This window comes from Tachypleus tridentatus, chromosome 3 (assembly GCF_004210375.1).
Source record: "Tachypleus tridentatus isolate NWPU-2018 chromosome 3, ASM421037v1, whole genome shotgun sequence".
Lineage (NCBI taxonomy): Eukaryota > Metazoa > Arthropoda > Merostomata > Xiphosura > Limulidae > Tachypleus > Tachypleus tridentatus.
Window position 1 is genome coordinate 115,561,596 of NC_134827.1, and position 22,289 is coordinate 115,583,884.

At 33.4% G+C, this 22,289-nt stretch overlaps 1 protein-coding gene across 3 annotated transcripts in view; it reads left to right on the forward strand.

Moving 5' to 3' along the window:
* The window catches only part of LOC143247828 (gamma-aminobutyric acid receptor subunit alpha-6-like), a 71,715-nt gene that overhangs the window by 7,773 nt on the left and 41,653 nt on the right, over positions 1-22,289 (forward strand). Inside the window, exons 3-4 of one of the 3 annotated variants that reach the window (XM_076496349.1) lie at positions 6,721-6,788; positions 11,591-11,814. In XM_076496349.1, coding sequence (XP_076352464.1) covers positions 6,721-6,788; positions 11,591-11,814 — 292 coding nt within the window. The remainder of the gene's footprint in view (positions 1-6,720; positions 6,789-11,590; positions 11,815-22,289) is intronic. The other 2 variants (XM_076496350.1, XM_076496351.1) reach the window with 2 other exon arrangements.

Consider the following 22,289-nt stretch of genomic DNA (forward strand, 5'->3'; position numbering starts at 1 on the left):
TGTCTGTATCGTTCAACAGGTTCTTGTGTGTGTGTGTGTGTGTGTGTTTAAGACAACCCTAGGTACAAACATACATTAAGGTTCACGTTCTCTTGTTCTTCCACTAAAGTTATTCTTAGTTCAACTAATCATTTTGTGCACGTGGCTCGCAGTTACACACCGTCCGGCTTCTCCCCGCTCGACAATTGTTTGTTTTGTTTGTTTGTTTTGTTTTTGGAATTTCGCACAAAGCTATTCGAGGGCTATCTGTGCTAGCCGTCCCTAATTTAGCAGTGTAAGGCTAGAGGGAAGGCAGCTAGTCATCACCACTCACCGCCAACTCTTGGGCTACTCTTTTACCAACGAATAGTGGGATTGATCGTCACATTATACTCCCCCACGGCTGGGAGGGCGAGCATGTTTAGCGCGACGCGGGCGCGAACCCGCGACCCTCGGATTACGAGTCGCACGCCTTACGCGCTTGGCCATGCCAGGCCCGACAATTGTTTATAAACTTGCTTCAGATGTTTAGTGTATTCCAAGGGTCGTCCGTCTCGTTAGTGGCAGCACACAGCGACCTCAACACATCCTTCTGTTTACGGGTGATGTGGAGCTAAGCGGGATTCATTGTTGTGAACAACTATTTAAACGTTGTAAGAAAAATTATTTTCTTCAAGAGTTGCAACTATACAAAGCCTAAGAACCGCTACATGTGCTCCAAAACTTGGACCTGAGAACCTCTTCATGTGCTCCAAGACTTGAACCTGAGAACCTTTACTTGTGCTCCAAGACTAGGACCTGACAATCTCTTCATGTGCTCCAAGATTTTGACCTGAGAACCTCTATATGTACTCCAAGACTCAGACATGAGAACCCATTCATATGCTCTAGTCTTTGAGCACATGAACACATACATTACATTACTTTAGGGATGACCTAATATGTTACGAGTTCCATTGAATGTGATAGAATCAAACATCATAAAACGACATTATTATGTGATAAAATAAAACATCGTAAAACTACATCATTATTTGTTTTAATAAAACATCGTAAAACTGCATCTTTATGTGAATAGAATAAAATATAGTAAAACTGCATCATTATGTGATAGAATAAAACATCGTAAAACTACAAAACATGATAGAATAAAACATCGTAAAACTACGTCATTATGTGATAGAATTATACATCGTAAAACTACATCATTATGTGAATAGAATAAAACATTAAAACTATATCATTATGTGATAGAATAAAACATCGTAAAACTACATCATTATGTGAATAGAATAAAACATTAAAACTATATCATTATGTGATAGAATAAAACATCGTAAAACTACGTCATTATGTGATAGAATTAAACATCGTAAAACTACATCATTATGTAATCGAATAAAACATCGTAAAACTACATCATTATGTGAATTGAATAAAATATTAAAACTACATCATTACGTGAATAGAATAAAATATAAAAAAACTACATCATTATGTGATCGAATAAAACATCGTAAAACTACGTCATTATGTGATATAAAACATCGTAAAACTACGTCATTATGTGATATAATAAAACATCGTAAAACTACATCATTATGTGATATAATAAAATATCGTAAAATTACATCATTATGTGAATAGAATAAAACATTAAAACTATATCATTACGTGAGTAGAATAAAAGATTAAAACTATATCATTATGTGAATACAATAAAACATCGTAAAACTAAATAATTATGTGAATAGAATAAAACATCGTAAAACTACATCATTATGTGAATAGAATAAAACATCGTAAACTACATCATTATGTGATAGAATTAAACATCGTAAAACTACATCATTATGTAATCGAATAAAACATCGTAAAACTACATCATTATGTGAATTGAATAAAATATTAAAACTACATCATTACGTGAATAGAATAAAATATAAAAAACTACATCATTATGTGATCGAATAAAACATCGTAAAACTACATCATTATATGATATAATAAAATATCGTAAAACTACATCATTATGTGATATAATAAAATATCGTAAAACTACATCATTATGTGAATAGAATAAAACATTAAAACTATATCATTACGTGAGTAGAATAAAAGATTAAAACTATATCATTATGTGAATACAATAAAACATCGTAAAACTAAATAATTATGTGAATAGAATAAAACATCGTAAAACTACATCATTATGTGAATAGAATAAAACATCGTAAACTACATCATTATGTGATATAATAAAACATCGTAAAACTACATCATTATATGATATAATAAAATATCGTAAAACTACATCATTATGTGATATAATAAAATATCGTAAAACTACATCATTATGTGAATAGAATAAAACATTAAAACTATATCATTACGTGAGTAGAATAAAAGATTAAAACTATATCATTATGTGAATACAATAAAACATCGTAAAACTAAATAATTATGTGAATAGAATAAAACATCGTAAAACTACATCATTATGTGAATAGAATAAAACATCGTAAACTACATCATTATGTGATATAATAAAACATCGTAAAACTACATCATTATGTGAATACAATAAAACATCGTAAAACTACATCATTATGTGAATAGAATAAAACATTAAAACTACGTCATTATGTGATATAATAAAACATCGTAAAACTACATCATTATGTGAAAGAATAAAACATCGTAAAACTACATCATTATGTGAATAGAATAAATATTAAAACTACATCATTATGTGAATAGAATAAAACATCGTAAAACTACATCATTATGTGAATAGAATAAAATATTAAAACTACATCATTATGTGATTAGAATAAAACATCGTAAAACTACATCATTATGTGAATAGAATAAAATATTAAAACTACATCATTATGTGATATAATAAAACATCGTAAAACTACATCATTATGTGATATAATAAAACATCGTAAAACTACATCATTATGTGATAAAATTATACATCGTAAAACTACATCATTATGTGAATAGAATAAAACATTAAAACTATATCATTATGTGATAGAATAAAACATCGTAAAACTACATCATTATGTGAATAGAATAAAACATTAAAACTATATCATTATGTGATAGAATAAAACATCGTAAAACTACGTCATTATGTGATAGAATTAAACATCGTAAAACTACATCATTATGTAATCGAATAAAACATCATAAAACTACATCATTATGTGAATTGAATAAAATATTAAAACTACATCATTACGTGAATAGAATAAAATATAAAAACTAAATCATTATGTGATCGAATAAAACATCGTAAAACTACATCATTATATGATCGAATAAAACATCGTAAAACTACGTCATTATGTGATATAATAAAACATCGTAAAACTACATCATTATGTGATATAATAAAATATCGTAAAACTACATCATTATGTGAATAGAATAAAACATTAAAACTATATCATTACGTGAGTAGAATAAAAGATTAAAACTATATCATTATGTGAATAGAATAAAACATCGTAAAACTAAATAATTATGTGAATAGAATAAAAGATCGTAAAACTACATCATTATGTGAATAGAATAAAACATCGTAAACTACATCATTATGTGATATAATAAAACATCGTAAAACTACATCATTATGTGAATAGAATAAAACATCGTAAAACTACATCATTGTGATATAATAAAACATCGTAAAACTACATCATTATGTGAATAGAATAAAACATTAAAACTACGTCATTATGTGATATAATAAAGCATCGTAAAACTACATCATTATGTGAATAGAATAAAATATTAAAACTACATCATTATGTGAATAGAATAAAACATCGTAAAACTACATCATTATGTGAATAGAATAAAATATTAAAACTACATCATTATGTGAATAGAATAAAATATTAAAACTACATCATTATGTGATTAGAATAAAACATCGTAAAACTACATCATTATGTGAATAGAATAAAATATTAAAACTACATCATTATGTGATTAGAATAAAACATCATAAAACTACATCATTATGTGAATAGAATGTATCAGAATATATTATATTTTCTGTAATCTAGTTCGTAGTTTCTAATATAAAATGTTTAAATTCACTCCTCTGCTTATGTAATTTCCATAACATAAAAGAGTTAACAACTGTATACACCAGTATGACAAACATAATCATGTTAACAGTTGATGAATGGAGAACATTTCCACATTTTTCTCACTCAGAGTTCTAATGATTTTGAAAACCACCCAATAGACTATAAGAAATATTATGATGGCCACGCCTACCTCGTTACAGTGACCAATTTCGTTTGTTTCTTTGTTTTTGAAGTTGCAGATGAAATATTTGAAGTTTACTTCTCCTTGCGTGAAGACCTACGACAGCAAACTAATAATTACTGAACACGCGTATATTAGTGTTTTACCGTAAGTAAGTGCTGTTCAGAGTTTAACCCAAAATTTAGATTAAAACTGTTCTCGTGGGCGCGGTCGAGTCCCACCAACGTTGCTTTATTAATGTTGACTTGTACTTTGTGGAGGTCTCGCTAAATAGATTAAACCTAAACATAACGCTTGTATTACCTTCTACTGCTAAGCCTCGCGTGTGAGTTAAACCTAAACATAATACTTGTTTTACCTTCTAGTGCTAAGCCTCGCGTGTGAGATAAAGTACTTGTTTCAAAGTTTAATAATTAGGAGTCAAAGTGAGTGTTTCTTATCGAATGTGTCAATAGTCCGTTATGGGAAGTTAATCGATATTAATAAAACACAATTACGAAAGTCGCATTATATTCACGTGCTGAGATACATTTGGTATCTTGCGCATGCGCGCACTGGAGCTTATTGGATTATAACTGATGGCTTATTCTAATAGCTTTCCCTGTTAACATGCTGTAACGCATTCTTCAAATTAAGTGACATGAATTATTGACCTAATAATGGCAGATAAGGTTTTATATAATCGATGTTTTTTTAACACTGTGATGACTGGAACTTTATGGTCTAAGACCCAAGAACTATAAGGAATATCATAGATTAAAGTTACGAAAAAACTATTTCAGACTAGAAACCCCAAGAATCATGAAATCCTAATAAAGTTTGGTCTTGCGTAAGAAGTTTACCAAGGCTGAAATATACTCTTCAAAAAAAGGCAAAATTTGAGACATATTGTTAACAAGTTATTCCGGGTAGTTCTGTATGACATGTGTGAAACTTTGCACATTCACTGCTGAACATCCAAAGTCTGCAAAGGCGAAGTCCACGCTCACTAGGTGAAGTTTAACGTCAATAACGAGTATGCCCCCCCTGAGCATCAATAACTGCTTGGCATCTCCTGCCCATGGAAGCGATGAGATGACGAATCACATCCTGTGGAATGGCTGTTTACTCAGCCTGCAAAGCTGCTGCAAGCTGAGGTAGAGTCTGCGGTTGAGGTTGTCGCCGTCGAAGACGTCGGTCCAACTCGTCTCAAAGATGTTCGATGGGGTTTAAATCTGTTGATCTGGAGGGCCAGGGAAGAACGTTGATGTTGTGGTGTCTCAAGAAGACAGTGGTGAGTCGGGCTGTGTGAGGACGGGCGTTGTCATGTTGAAAAACGTTGTTGACGTTCACCATGATGGGTTGAACATGGGGTCTAAGAATCTCGTCGACGTATCGTTGAGCCGTAAGATTCCCTCGAATGTGCAAAAGATCTGTTCTGGCAATGTAGGCGATGGAAGCCCACATCATGACGCTGCCAGCTTCAAATCTGTCAACTTCCTGCACACAGTTTGCTGCAAAACGTTCACCTCGGCGACGGTAAACACGGGTCCTTCCATCCTGCCTACGAAGCATAAAACGTGATTCATCGCTGAACCAAACATGCCTCCATCGTCGATGAGGCCATACCCGATGTGCCCGAGTCCACTGCAGCCGTGCTTGACGATGTTGCTGGGTGAGGATGACGCCTCTGACTGGACGTCGAGGTCTGATTCCTGCATCTCGTAGATGGTTGCGTACAGGTCTGATCGGAAATCCTACGCAGCCTTGGTATGGTTGAGGCAGTAGACGTTGCAGTGGTGGTCCTATCCCGAAGGTGACGTAACCGGATGTTGCGATCTTGTGGGGCGTGGTCACACGAGGTCTGCCAGATCGTGGACGGTCACGAGTTGATCCATGTTGTTGGTGACGATTCCATAGCCTTGTGATGGTGCTTGGGTGGACATTCACAGCTCTGGCAACATCTGGTCGAGATTCGCCTGCTTCCAAGCGACCAATGGCGTTGTTGCGTTGTGCTTCAGTCAGTCTTGGCGTAACTGTATTGCGTGTCGATGGCTTAACACTGAGCTATGGAAACCGAGACCCCGTCACTTTTATAGGGATTTTGCACATGTTGCACTTGCAGAACATGCAGATCTCTCAAACAAATTTATTGGACATGAATGCGTTTTGGCGAAAAATCCGATGTTTTTCCTCCGTTTTCAAAGCGCACAACTTTTATTGTCATTTTGGTCTGACAATCAGTGCCTCAACACGTGTAACATCACATACTCTGAGCTTGTAACGTTATTACATATATTTCTCTTTAAAATAACAAAAATATCCCTTTTGCGTTTCTTGTTTTGAAGAGTATATGAACGAAGTTTGAATCACTCACGTTGTAATATGTTATGAAAGTGCTGTAAACCTGAATTATTCCGTTTATTTCTTAGATTATTTGTGAGTTAATTATTTTACATTTTATCTCAGGACCTGCGACCACCATACTTACAGACATCGAGGTTCGAAGCTTTGGTTCTATATCGGAAACAGACATGGTAAGCGTTCCGAAATTTGTCTGTTTGTTACACAATGGACTGTTTGTTCTCTGCCCTTCATGGGTATCGAAACCAGGTTTGTAGCGTTATATGTCCGCAGACACTCTGCTGTATCACTGGGGAGCGAGCGTTTGTTTCTTTTCGTGCAAAGCTAGACGAGGGCTATCTTCGCCAGCCATCCCTAATTTAGTAGTTTAAGCACCAACTACCGCAAACTTTTGAGCCACTCTTTTACCAACGAACAGTGGGATTAAGTGTAACGTCATAACATCGTCACGGGTGAAAGAGCGAGTATGTTTAATGTGACAGGGATTCGACCCCTCGACCTTCAGATTGCGAATCAAGCGCTCTAACCACCTGGCCATGCTGAGTGAGGGGGCACGCGTTCCGAAGAAATTTTAATTTGTAAAAATTATTTGGGGTTCTTAGAACCTTAAATGTTGTCAAACAGTAAATTGCAGTTCTATGGAAGTGTTATTTTCCTTTTCTCTTCCGCCAAGTTGTAAATAGTTTTTCTTGTTTCATATTTTTACAAGCATCAAGTTTGTATTAATATCTTGGTTTGTCAAGCGATTCAGAAGTTAAAGCTTCTTAACTCTCTATTTAATATGAAGAAAACAAAATTCAACCCACATCTTGCCTTGCAAACAACTCGAGACTAGTATATTTTGAACTGGGTCATTACTAAAATAAGGAAAGCAGTGGGAGGGCGTTCTATATTACTGTTATGGCGTGAACTCTGTTTCTGAGCTGACAAATATGATTACATATAATGTATTTGCCATTAGACATTAGTATTAGGACTAGTGTATTTTTAACACTGTATTATATATCCAGTCCTTTAAGAATTAGAAGAGTTTATCATAATAGTATTCAAACCATACGATATTCGCCGAATCAACTGCCCAAGACACGTTTCGTCCAATCCAGAGATCAGAATTCTGACTGGGACACAACAAACATAGTAGTGATCTCAACGATTTTTTTCAACAACTGTTATGGTGTGAGCGACCTTTTCTATATGATACGATATATTCAGAAGTGTTATAAAGTAACAGACAATCCCACTATTCGTTGGTAAAAGAGTAGCCCAAGAGTTGGCGGCGGGTGGTGATGACAAACTGCCTTTCACTTCTAAATAATGGATGGCTAGCACAAAAAGCCCTCGTGTAGCTTTACGCGAAATTAGAGAACAAACAATCTGTATATACTGGTTTATATTAGTTATGTTCCAGTAGATGAGGTGTAAGACGCACTATTAAAATATTAAAGATTGGATTTAATATCGTATACGTTCTCCCAGAAATAACTTAGAGTGCCAAAGATAATTTCATTGTTAGTGGCCGAAGTGTGTTTTAAAGTTATTAAATGTAGAAGTTTGTGTGAACTGTTGCTATAGAAACGTGAACGGAATTAGAAATAAAAAACATTGAACTGGTAGAAATACATAGCAGTCATGAACGTTATCTGATAGTGTGATTTGTATCATAATGACGGATGTAAATAGTAGAAAATTCTGAATTAGGCTTAGCTATATGACGTAAGGTTTTCAAAACACATTCTGAGGCTACACACATCTTAAGTGTTAGCTATTCCTGTTCATCTGATGTGAGGAGTCCAGTATCTGAAATTGTTTGTACCCGTTGATAAATACATTCACCCAAAATTTATTTATTTGATAAGTTACCCACCAAATCCGTAATATTTTGTATTAGTTGCCCGCCGCTAGTACAGCGGTATGCCCACGGATTTACAACGCTAAAATCAGGGGTTCAATTTCCCTCGGTGGGCTCAGCAGAAAGCCCGATGTGGCTTTGCTATAAGAAAAAAACACACACATACATTGTATTGGTAAAATTATACTAAGTAGGGCAGCCCTTTGTAGTTGTAATTGTGCTCTACTACAATCAACTAGTGCAACCCTCTGTAGTTGGAATCGTGCTCTAATACTATCAACTAGTACAGCCCTCTGTAGTTGGAATCGTGCTCTACTACTATCAACTAGTGCAGCCCTCTGTAGTTGGAATCGTGCTCTAATACTATCAAACAGTACAGCCCTCTGTAGTTGGGATCGTGCTCTACTACTATCAAACAGTACAGCCCTCTGTAGTTGGAATCGTGCTCTACTAATATCAATATTTTATAATGTTAAAAACAACGAATATCATTTTTATTTCTCTTATTTTTCTTGACTACTCCAAAATCAAGAATGTAAGACACTCTGAGAAATCGTTCATGATTTATTTCGACATTCTGAGCATCAAGTTTAATTAGGCCCAATCTAGTCTTAATTAGGCCCAATCTTGTCTTAATTAGGCCCAATCTAGTCTCAATTCTACGTAACTTCTTAAAACCCCGGATTCTCATTTCAGTAGTTAAAAAAATGGGCAGTTTTACAAGTACAACTAGAGCCCCATTTAAGATCTTGGTGTAATGGTTGATCAATTTCTTACACCATCCAATCGATGTACTGTTGCTGGTAGTAAAGCAAATATGATTTTAGGTTTTATCTGCAGAAGTACTGGATACAAGTCTAATAAGGTTGTAATTTCATTGTATAGGTCACTGGTCAGGTTACGTTTGGAGTACTGTGTTCACTTCTGGGCTTTTTACCTCAGGAAAGACTTTGAATTGTTAGGTTCAGAGGAAGGTTCCTAGAATGATATTTGAAATAAAAAGATTATCATATGAGGATAAGTTAATATCTCTGAACTTATTTTTTTATAAAGAGAGGATCTGTTTTAGGGACATGAGACTGTTGAAGTAATTCTTGATGACAAGAAACCCACTTGAAATAAAATTGTATCTCAGAACGGCTGGTATGGGTATTAACACTTTTGGTCGGTCTCCTCTTCAGCTCAGACAGCTTAAGTTTTCTATCAGAGTACATGGCATTTGAAATGATTGTCTTTGGGTGTTGTGATGCAATTAATGTAAGGGAAATGCTTGAATGATAAGGGCTGGACATGAGGGTTTTCTTTTAGGGTTTAGTTTGATTGGATAGATAGGACAGCCTCACTGGACCAAACGTTCCCTTGATGAAACAGAAAGCTTGTAGTAAACACAATTTAGGTTTTACTTGGTTCTCATTTCGGTCCTTAGACACGGACTCGTGGTCTGTAGGAAGTCATCGGTGTTCTCAAATAGATATCTCGCGCATAACGTTTTGTGAGAGAAGCTTCGTGAAAACAAAAACTAGGGGGAGGTATCAGCAAAAATCAAAAGTCCCCAGACTCTCGAAGATGAGTTTTACACTAAATTAAAATTATTGATCGGCAAACCCAGTGAATAATATATCTAGATGGTCTATGTGTTGTAATAATATATCTAGATGGTCTATGTGTTGTAATAATATATCTAGATGGTCTATGTGTTGTAATTATATATCCAGATGGTGTCTGTGTGGTAATAATTTATTCAAACGGTGTCTGTGTTGTGATAATATATCCAGACGGTGTCTGTGTTGTGATAATATATCCAGACGGTGTCTGTGTGTTATAATATATCCAGTTATTGCCTGTTTTGTAATAATATATCCAAACGGTGTCTGTGTTGTGATAATATATCCAGATGGTGTCTGTGTGGTAATAATATATTCAAACGGTGTCTGTGTTGTGATAATATATCCAGACGGTGTCTGTGTTGTGATAATATATCCAGACGGTATCTGTGTGTTATAATATATCCAGTTATTGCCTGTTTTGTAATAATATATCCAAACGGTGTCTGTGTTGTGATAATATATCCAGACGGTGTCTTTGTGGTAATAATATATACAGGTGATATATATGTTGTAATAATGTATCCGGGTGCGTACCTCTGTTGTAATAATCTCTACAGATGGTGTCTATGTTGTAATAATATATGTCTAGACGGTGTGTGTGTTGTGATAAAATAATCAGATGATGTCTCAGTTGTAATAATCTATCCAGATGGTGTTGTGTTATAATAATTTATCCAGATTGTGTCTGAGTTCTAATAATATATTCGAACTCCGCCTGTGTTATAATAATCTATTCGCATAGTGCCTGAGTTGTATCCAGATGGTGTCTGTGTTGTGATAATACATTCAAGCGATGTCTGAGTCTCAACTGGGACAGCAGGTTTTAAACTCCCGAAACATTTGCTTTGTTGTTGTTATTTTTGACTATCGAATCAAATAAAGATAGATATCTGAAATCCAGAAATAAATTATTATTATGTAGAATCATGATCGAGTGATTCTAACCACTGTATAGTGGTAACTAGGTCTATTTAAATTAGATTATTTCTCGAGTGACTCTAACCACTGTGTAGTGGTAACTAGGTCTATTTAAATTAGATTATTTCTCGAGTGACTCTAACCACTGTGTAGTGGTAATTAGGTCCAATTAAATTAAACTATTTATTGAGTGATTCTAACCACTGTATAGTGGTAACTAGGTCTATTTAAATTAGACTAATTTTCGAGTGATTTTAACCACTATATAGTGATAACTATGTCTAATTAAATTAAACTATTTTCCGAGTGATTCTAAAACTGTATAGTGGTATCTAGGTCTAATTAAATTAAACTATTTTCCGAGTGATTCTAACTACTGTATAGTGGTAACTAGGTCTAATGAAATTAGATTATTTTTCAGAATTTTCGTGAAGCTAAACTAAACTACAGGTTATTTTGTGGTTCGTTAATTAATTTTCACATAAATAAACAAATTGAAAGTTTGCAAATTGAATTCAACCACTTTCCATTTTTAAAAACGTTAAATACTTGGTAGAAAAGATCAACTTAAACAAATTAATATTTTCACAAATGGCCCCAGGTGTATTCAATGGACTGCTATTTCCGACAGACATGGTGGGACAAACGATTGGTGTTTCAGAGTAATGAGTTGGAAGTACTTTCCATGGATTGGAAGTTCCTACAGAGAGTTTGGATTCCAGATACGTATTTCTTAAATGGAAAAAGTTCGTATCTACATAATGTGACGGTCCCGAATAAGTTCATAAGGGTACGTCGAGATGGACAACTGAAGTATTCTATGAGGTACGTTGTACACTTTATTGTATTAAGGCGTTCTCAGTATTGGTATTGTTAAGTTTAGTATAAACCTGTACTTTGTGGAGAATGCGGTTTTGTAAACAGACCATGAATTTAGTCAGTGTTCGATCTTGTGATAAGATAATTAATACAACAAGTAATTACTTGTTTATGTGTTGTTAAGCCTAAACCTTCTATTCTACTCTTCAACATAATACAAAGAAAAAAAAAGCTTTTCTCATCTTTATTACTCTGAATTTGGTAAGTTTTCCTTTACAATTATTGTTTATTTTTAACTACAAAGTTGAAGTTTAATGTAACCAATCACAAGCATGTACTTGCTCCAACTAACGTATATGTAACCAATCACAAGTGTGTACTTGCTCGGATTAACATATACGCAACCAATCACAATAACGTACTTGCTTGAACAGTTGTGCTGTTTCAAGAATACTAAAATCTTAATTATAACATCTATGACATAATATGATATTTCTGTATTTAGTAAGCTTGTGTAGTTTATAGTTCTTGTATTTAGTAAGAATTATGTTTCATATTACGTGGTTTCATATTTACTAAGACTTCATGTGTTTGTTTTTAGTATTCAATGCCTTTAAATTTAAATTTTGTATATTTTTGTAATACAGCAATTTAATATTTTACAAAACTCGTGACAATTAACGAAATACTGTAGTAATGAAATATATTAACCAATCTTTTCATTTGCCGGGAAAACATAAAAATTACATCAGATTTCATAAAAAACGTCAATTTCACATTCTTTGCAATACGTGAATTAAACAAAAAGGATTTTCTCTTGCTGAACACTGCACTCTTCCTGGGACTAACTGACACACGTCGTTTGGTTTCTACTTGTGTGTTGGATACTTGCCAAATGAGACAACGTAGTCGAGTCTTGTGTTTAGTAAATCTTGTCTATTTACAGTGAAGTCAGGATTGTTCGGTTCTGACTCTTTTTACGTGTATAACTCTAAAATATATGTGTACCCCGCGGACAAAACCCTAGCATAGTTCTTACTGGAGGCCTAAATTAGAAGCTAAACAAACACGAATATTTTAAAGTCTGACATAAAATTCCCTGTTTACACAAAACTTGTGAGAAGTGAACAACAGACTAATTATTCCAGTAATTTCTTATCCATATCTTATGCATACAGTAATTTCTACTCACTGGATTGAATTACTTGATATTATAATCTTATCCAGAATAGATAATACAACCCTGAGGTATTATATCACATACCAATATTCTCAGTGGTACTCATCTGTAGTGTTCTATATATCACATACCAATATTCTCAGTGGGTCTCATCTGTAGTGTTCTATTTATCACATACCAATATTCTCAGTGGGACTCATCTGTAGTGTTCTATATATCACATACCAATATTCTCAGTGGGACTCATCTGTAGTGTTCTATTTATCACATACCAATATTCTCAGTGGGACTCATCTGTAGTGTTCTATATATCACATACGAATATTCTCAGTGGGTCTCATCTGTAGTGTTCTATGTATCACATACCAATATTCTCAGTGGGACTCATCTGTAGTGTTCTATATATCACATACTAATATTCTCAGTAAGTCTCATCTGTAGTGTTCTATATATTCTATATATCACATACTAATATTCTCAGTAGGTCTCATCTGTAGTGTTCTATATATTCTATATATCACATACCAATATACTCACTGGGACTCATCTGTGGTGTTCTATATATCACATATCAATATTCTCAGTGGGACTCATCTGTAGTGTTCTATGTATCACATACCAATATTCTCAGTGGGACTCATCTGTAGTGTTCTATGTATCACATACCAATATTCTCAGTGGGACTCATCTGTAGTGTTCTATATATCACATACCAATATTCTCAGTGGGCCTCATCTGTAGTGTTCTATATATCACATACCAATATTCTGAGTGGGACTCATCTGTAGTGTTTTATATATCACATACCAATATTCTCAGTGGGACTCATCTGTAGTGTTCTATATATCACATACCAATATTCTCAGTGGGACTCATCTGTAGTGTTCTATTTATCACATACCAATATTCTCAGTGGGACTCATCTGTAGTGTTCTATATATCACATACGAATATTCTCAGTGGGTCTCATCTGTAGTGTTCTATGTATCACATACCAATATTCTCAGTGGGACTCATCTGTGGTGTTCTATATATCACATACCAATATTCTCAGTGGGACTCATCTATATATTCTATATATCACATACCAATATTCTCAGTGGGTCTCATCTGTAGTGTTCTATATATCACATACCAATATACTCACTGGGACTCATCTGTGGTGTTCTATATATCACATACCAATATTCTCAGTGGGACTCATCTGTAGTGTTCTATATATCACATACCAATATTCTCAGTGGGACTCATCTGTAGTGTTCTATGTATCACATACCAATATTCTCAGTGGGACTCATCTGTAGTGTTCTATATATCACATACCAATATTCTCAGTGGGCCTCATCTGTAGTGTTCTATATATCACATACCAATATTCTCAGTGGGACTCATCTGTAGTGTTCTATATATCACATACCAATATTCTCAGTGGGCCTCATCTGTAGTGTTCAATATATCACATACCAATATTCTCAGTAGGACTCATCTGTAGTGTTCTATATATCACATACCAATATTCTCAGTGGGACTCATCTGTAGTGTTCTATGTATCACATACCAATATTCTCAGTGGGCCTCATTTGTAGTGTTCTATATATCACATACCAATATTCTCAGTGGGCCTCATCTGTAGTGTTCTGTATATCACATACCAATATTCTCAGTGGGCCTCAACTGTAGTGTTCTATATATCACATACCAATATTCTCAGTGGGTCTCACCTGTAGTGTTCTATATATCACATACCAATATTCTCAGTGGGACTCATCTGTTGTGTTCTATATATCACATACCAATATTCTCAGTGGGTCTCATCTGTAGTGTTCTATTTATTCTCGCAATCAAGACGTATGTTAGATAAAATTTAAAGAAATTTGTATGAAACATATTAAAATATTCAAACATTAACGTTATGTTATGCAACATTAAAATGTTATTAACAACAGCCATTAATCAACGCTACACGTTTTCACGTGAGTGTGAAACACAAATGCTGTGTGGCACATAAACACAAAATTTGTTGTCATGCAACAAATAGCTTTTTATATTTATGTGTCAAACAACATTTGTTTTCACCCTCCCGAAAATGACGCGAACAATGTCGAAACATGTTGTGTGTCTGTTTACGACCGTTGATCGGGTTTATATTATTATCATATCCAGTATCTGTGTTGTTTATTCAAAGTGTTCTGTCTCATATTATTATCATATCCAGGATCTGTGTTATTTATTCAAAGTGTTCTGTCTGATATTATTATCATATCCAAAGTCTGTGTTGTTTATTCAAAGTGTTCTGTCTGATATTATTATCATATCCAGGATCTGTGTTATTTATTCGAAGTGTTCTGTCTGATATTATTATCATATCCAAAGTCTGTGTTGTTTATTCAAAGTGTTCTGTCTGATATTATTATCATATCCAGGATCTGTGTTGTTTATTCAAAGTGTTCTGTCTGATATTATTATCATATCCAGGATCTGTGTTATTTATTTAAAGTGTTCTGTATGATATTATTATCATATCCAAAGTCTGTGTTGTTTATTCAAAGTGTTCTGTCTGATATTATTATCATATCCAGGATCTGTGTTATTTATTCAAAGTGTTCTGTCTGATATTATTATCATATCCGAAGTCTGTGTTGTTTATTCAAAGTGTTCTGTCTGATATTATTATCATATCCAGGATCTGTGTTGTTTATTCAAAGTGTTCTGTCTGATATTATTATCATATCCAGGATCTGTGTTATTTATTTAAAGTGTTCTGTATGATATTATTATCATATCCAAAGTCTGTGTTGTTTATTCAAAGTGTTCTGTCTGATATTATTATCATATCCAGGATCTGTGTTATTTATTCAAAGTGTTCTGTCTGATATTATTATCATATCCAGGATCTGTGTTATTTATTCAAAGTGTTCTGTATGATATTAGTATCATATCCAGAGTCTGGTATTTATTCAAAGTGTTCTGTATGATATGATTATCATATCCAGGATCTGTGTTGTTTATTCAAAGTGTTCTGTCTGATATTATTATCATATCCAGGATCTGTGTTGTTTATTTAAAGTGTTCTGTATGATATTATTATCATATCCAAAGTCTGTGTTGTTTATTCAAAGTGTTCTGTCTGATATTATTATCATATCCAGGATCTGTGTTGTTTATTCAAAGTGTTCTGTCTCATATTATTATCATATCCAGGATCTGTGTTATTTATTCAAAGTGTTCTGTCTGATATTATTATCATATCCAAAGTCTGTGTTGTTTATTCAAAGTGTTCTGTCTGATATTATTATCATATCCAGGATCTGTGTTATTTATTCAAAGTGTTCTGTCTGATATTATTATCATATCCAAAGTCTGTGTTCTTTATTCAAAGTGTTCTGTCTGATATTATTATCATATCCAGGATCTGTGTTGTTTATTCAAAGTGTTCTGTCTGATATTATTATCATATCCAGGATCTGTGTTATTTATTTAAAGTGTTCTGTATGATATTATTATCATATCCAAAGTCTGTGTTGTTTATTCAAAGTGTTCTGTCTGATATTATTATCATATCCAGGATCTGTGTTATTTATTCAAAGTGTTCTGTCTGATATTATTATCATATCCAGGATCTGTGTTATTTATTCAAAGTGTTCTGTATGATATTAGTATCATATCCAGAGTCTGGTATTTATTCAAAGTGATCTGTATGATATGATTATCATATCCAGGATCTGTGTTGTTTATTCAAAGTGTTCTGTCTGATATTATTATCATATCCAGGATCTGTGTTGTTTATTTAAAGTGTTCTGCATGATATTATTATCATATCCAAAGTCTGTGTTGTTTATTCAAAGTGTTCTGTCTGATATTATTATCATATCCAGGATCTGTGTTATTTATTCAAAGTGTTCTGTCTGATATTATTATCATATCCAGGATCTGTGTTATTTATTCAAAGTGTTCTGTCTGATATTATTATCATATCCAAAGTCTGTGTTGTTTATTCAAAGTGTTCTGTATGATATTATTATCATATCCAAAGTCTGTGTTGTTTATTCAAAGTGTTCTGTCTGATATTATTATCATATCCAGGATCTGTGTTGTTTATTCAAAGTGCTCTGTATGATATTATTATCATATTCAGAGACTGTGTTGTTTATTTGAAGTGTTCTGTCTGATATTATTATCATATCCAAAGTCTGTGTTGTTTATTTCAAGTGTTCGCTAGTAATTTAGAGGGTTAAAAGGGTAGATAACAGAGATACCATAATAAACTGTATAGAACAGCTGACAAGAAATCCTCTCCCATGAATAATACGTGTTTTTAAAGCTCTGTATGTAAAATTATCCATTCCAACTGCTTAATATTCCATTATTTCAGTGATGATTTATCTTCCAAACCATCTAGAAGTGTAGTTGTTATGAAGTTCTCACATCTTCTGGATATGCAAGACTCATGAGTAGTCTGTTCCAGAGGTACAGAACACAAATAACCTGGATATACTTACAGAACTTATGAGTAGTTTGTTCCAGAGATATAGAACACAAGAAACCGGGATATACTTACATAACTCATGAGTAGTTTGTTCCAGAGATACAAAACACAAGAAACATGGATATACTTAAAGAACACATGAGTAGTTTGATCTAGAGATATAGAACACAAGAAACTTCGATATACTTACAAAACTCATGAGTAGTTTGATCTAGAGATACAGAACACAAGAAACATGGATATACTTGTATAACTCATGAGTAGTTTCATCTAGAGACACAGAACACAAGAAACTTCGATATACTTACATAACTCGTGAGTGGTTTGATCTAAAGATACAGAACACAAGAAACATGGATATACTTACAAAACTCATGAGTAGTTTGATCTAAAGATACAGAACACAAGAAACATGGATATACTTACATAACTCATGAGTAGTTTGATCTAGAGATACAGAACATACGAAACATGGATATACTTACATAACTCATGAGTAGTTTGATCTGGAGATACAGAACATACGAAACATGAATATACTTACATAACTCATGAGTAGTTTGATCTAGAGATATAGAACACAAGAAACTTCGATATACTTACAAAACTCATGAGTAGTTTGATCTAGAGATACAGAACACAAGAAACATGGATATACTTGTATAACTCATGAGTAGTTTGATCTAGAGATACAGAACACAAGAAACTTCGATATACTTACATAACTCGTGAGTAGTTTATTCTTGAGATATAGAACACACGAAAACTGGATATACTTACAGAACTCATGAGTAGTTTGTTCTTGAGATACAGAACACACGAAACCTGGATATACTTACATAATTCATGAGTAGTTTGTGCTAGAGATATAGAACACAAGATACTTCGATATATTTACATATCTCGTGAGTAGTTTGATCTAAAGATACAGAACACAAGAAACATGGATATACTTACAAAACTCATGAGTAGTTTGATCTAGAGATACAGAACACAAGAAACATGGATATACTTACGTAACTCATGAGTAGTTTGATTTAGAGATACAGAACATACGAAACCTGGATATACTTACATAACTCATGAGTAGTTTGATCTAGAGATACAGAACATACGAAACATGGATATACTTACATAACTCATGAGTAGTTTGATCTAGAGATACAGAACACAAGAAACATGGATATACTTACAAAACTCATGAGTAGTTTGATCTAGAGATACAGAACACAAGAAACCTGGATATACTTACATAACTCATGAGTAGTTTGATCTAGAGATACAGAACACAAAAAGCCTGGATATACTTACATAACTCATGAGTAGTTTGATCTAGAGATACAGAACATACGAAACATGGATATACTTACATAACTCATGAGTAGTTTGATCTAGAGATACAGAACACAAGAAACATGGATATACTTACAAAACTCATGAGTAGTTTGATCTAGAGATACAGAACACAAGAAACCTGGATATACTTACATAACTCATGAGTAGTTTGATCTAGAGATACAGAACACAAAAAGCCTGGATATACTTACATAACTCATGAGTAGTTTGATCTAGAGATACAGAACACAAGAAACATGGATATACTTACATAACTCATGAGTAGTTTGATCTAGAGATACAGAACACAAGAAACCTGGATATACTTACATAACTCATGAGTAGTTTGATCTAGAGATACAGAACACAAGAAACCTGGATATACTTGCAAAACTCATGAGTAGTTTGATCTAGAGATACAGAACACAAGAAACCTGGATATACTTGCATAACTCATGAGTAGTTTGATCTAGAGATACAGAACACAAGAAACATGGATATACTAACAAAACTCATGAGTAGTTTGATCTAGAGATACAGAACACAAGAAACCTGGATATACTTACATAACTCATGAGTAGTTTGATCTAGAGATACAGAACACAAGAAACCTGGATATACTTGCATAACTCATGAGTAGTTTTATCTAGAGATACAGAACATACGAAACATGGATATACTTACATAACTCATGAGTAGTTTGATCTAGAGATACAGAACACAAGAAACATGGATATACTTACAAAACTCATGAGTAGTTTGATCTAGAGATACAGAACACAAGAAACATGGATATACTTACATAACTCATGAGTAGTTTGATCTAGAGATACAAAACACAAGAAACCTGGATATACTTGCATAACTCATGAGTAGTTTTATCTAGAGATACAGAAACACAAGATACTTCGATATATTTACATATCTCGTGAGTAGTTTGATCTAAAGATACAGAACACAAGAAACATGGATATACTTACAAAACTCATGAGTTGTTTGATCTAGAGATACAGAACACAAGAAACATGGATATACTTACATAACTCATGAGTAGTTTGATCTAGAGATACAGAACATACGAATCCTGAATATACTTACATAACTCATGAGTAGTTTGATCTCGAGATACAGAATATACGAAACATGGATATACTTACATAACTCATGAGTAGTTTGATCTAGAGATACAGAACATACGAAACATGGATATACTTATATAACTCATGAGTAGTTTGTTCTTGAGATATAGAACACACGAAACCTGGATATACTTACAGAACTCATGAGTAGTTTGATCTAGAGATACAGAACACAAGAAACATGGACATACTTACGTAACTCATGAGTAGTTTGATTTAGAGATACAGAACATACGAAACCTGGATATACTTACATAACTCATGAGTAGTTTGATCTCGAGATACAGAACATACGAAACATGGATATACTTACATAACTCATGAGTAGTTTGATCTAGAGATACAGAACACAAGAAACATGGATATACTTACAAAACTCATGAGTAGTTTGATCTAGAGATACAGAACACAAGAAACATGGATATACTTACAAAACTCATGAGTAGTTTGATCTAGAGATACAGAACACAAGAAACCTGGATATACTTACATAACTCATGAGTAGTTTGATCTAGAGATACAGAACACAAAAAGCATGGATATACTTACATAACTCATGAGTAGTTTGATCTAGAGATACAGAACACAAGAAACATGGATATACTTACATAACTCATGAGTAGTTTTATCTAGAGATACAGAAACACAAGATACTTCGATATATTTACATATCTCGTGAGTAGTTTGATCTAAAGATACAGAACACAAGAAACATGGATATACTTACAAAACTCATGAGTTGTTTGATCTAGAGATACAAAACACAAGAAACCTGGATATACTTGCATAACTCATGAGTAGTTTTATCTAGAGATACAGAAACACAAGATACTTCGATATATTTACATATCTCGTGAGTAGTTTGATCTAAAGATACAGAACACAAGAAACATGGATATACTTACATAACTCATGAGTAGTTTGATCTAGAGATACAGAACACAAGAAACCTGGATATACTTGCAAAACTCATGAGTAGTTTGATCTAGAGATACAGAACATACGAATCCTGAATATACTTACATAACTCATGAGTAGTTTGATCTCGAGATACAGAACATACGAAACATGGATATACTTACATAACTCATGAGTAGTTTGATCTAGAGATACAGAACATACGAAACATGGATATACTTATATAACTCATGAGTAGTTTGTTCTTGAGATATAGAACACACGAAACCTGGATATACTTACAGAACTCATGAGTAGTTTGTTCTTGAGATATAGAACACAAGATACTTCGATATATTTACATATCTCGTGAGTAGTTTGATCTAAAGATACAGAACACAAGAAACATGGATATACTTACAAAACTCATGAGTAGTTTGATCTAGAGATACAGAACACAAGAAACATGGATATACTTACATAACTCATGAGTAGTTTGATCTAGAGATACAGAACACAAGAAACATGGACATACTTACGTAACTCATGAGTAGTTTGATTTAGAGATACAGAACATACGAAACCTGGATATACTTACATAACTCATGAGTAGTTTGATCTCGAGATACAGAACATACGAAACATGGATATACTTACATAACTCATGAGTAGTTTGATCTAGAGATACAGAACACAAGAAACATGGATATACTTACAAAACTCATGAGTAGTTTGATCTAGAGATACAGAACACAAGAAACATGGATATACTTACAAAACTCATGAGTAGTTTGATCTAGAGATACAGAACACAAGAAACCTGGATATACTTACATAACTCATGAGTAGTTTGATCTAGAGATACAGAACACAAAAAGCATGGATATACTTACATAACTCATGAGTAGTTTGATCTAGAGATACAGAACACAAGAAACATGGATATACTTACATAACTCATGAGTAGTTTGATCTAGAGATACAAAACACAAGAAACCTGGATATACTTGCATAACTCATGAGTAGTTTTATCTAGAGATACAGAAACACAAGATACTTCGATATATTTACATACCTCGTGAGTAGTTTGATCTAAAGATACAGAACACAAGAAACATGGATATACTTACAAAACTCATGAGTTGTTTGATCTAGAGATACAGAACACAAGAAACATGGATATACTTACATAACTCATGAGTAGTTTGATCTAGAGATACAGAACACAAAAAGCCTGGATATACTTACATAACTCATGAGTAGTTTGATCTAGAGATACAGAACACAAGAAACATGGATATACTTACATAACTCATGAGTAGTTTGATCTAGAGATACAGAACACAAGAAACCTGGATATACTTACATAACTCATGAGTAGTTTGATCTAGAGATACAGAACACAAGAAACCTGGATATACTTGCAAAACTCATGAGTAGTTTG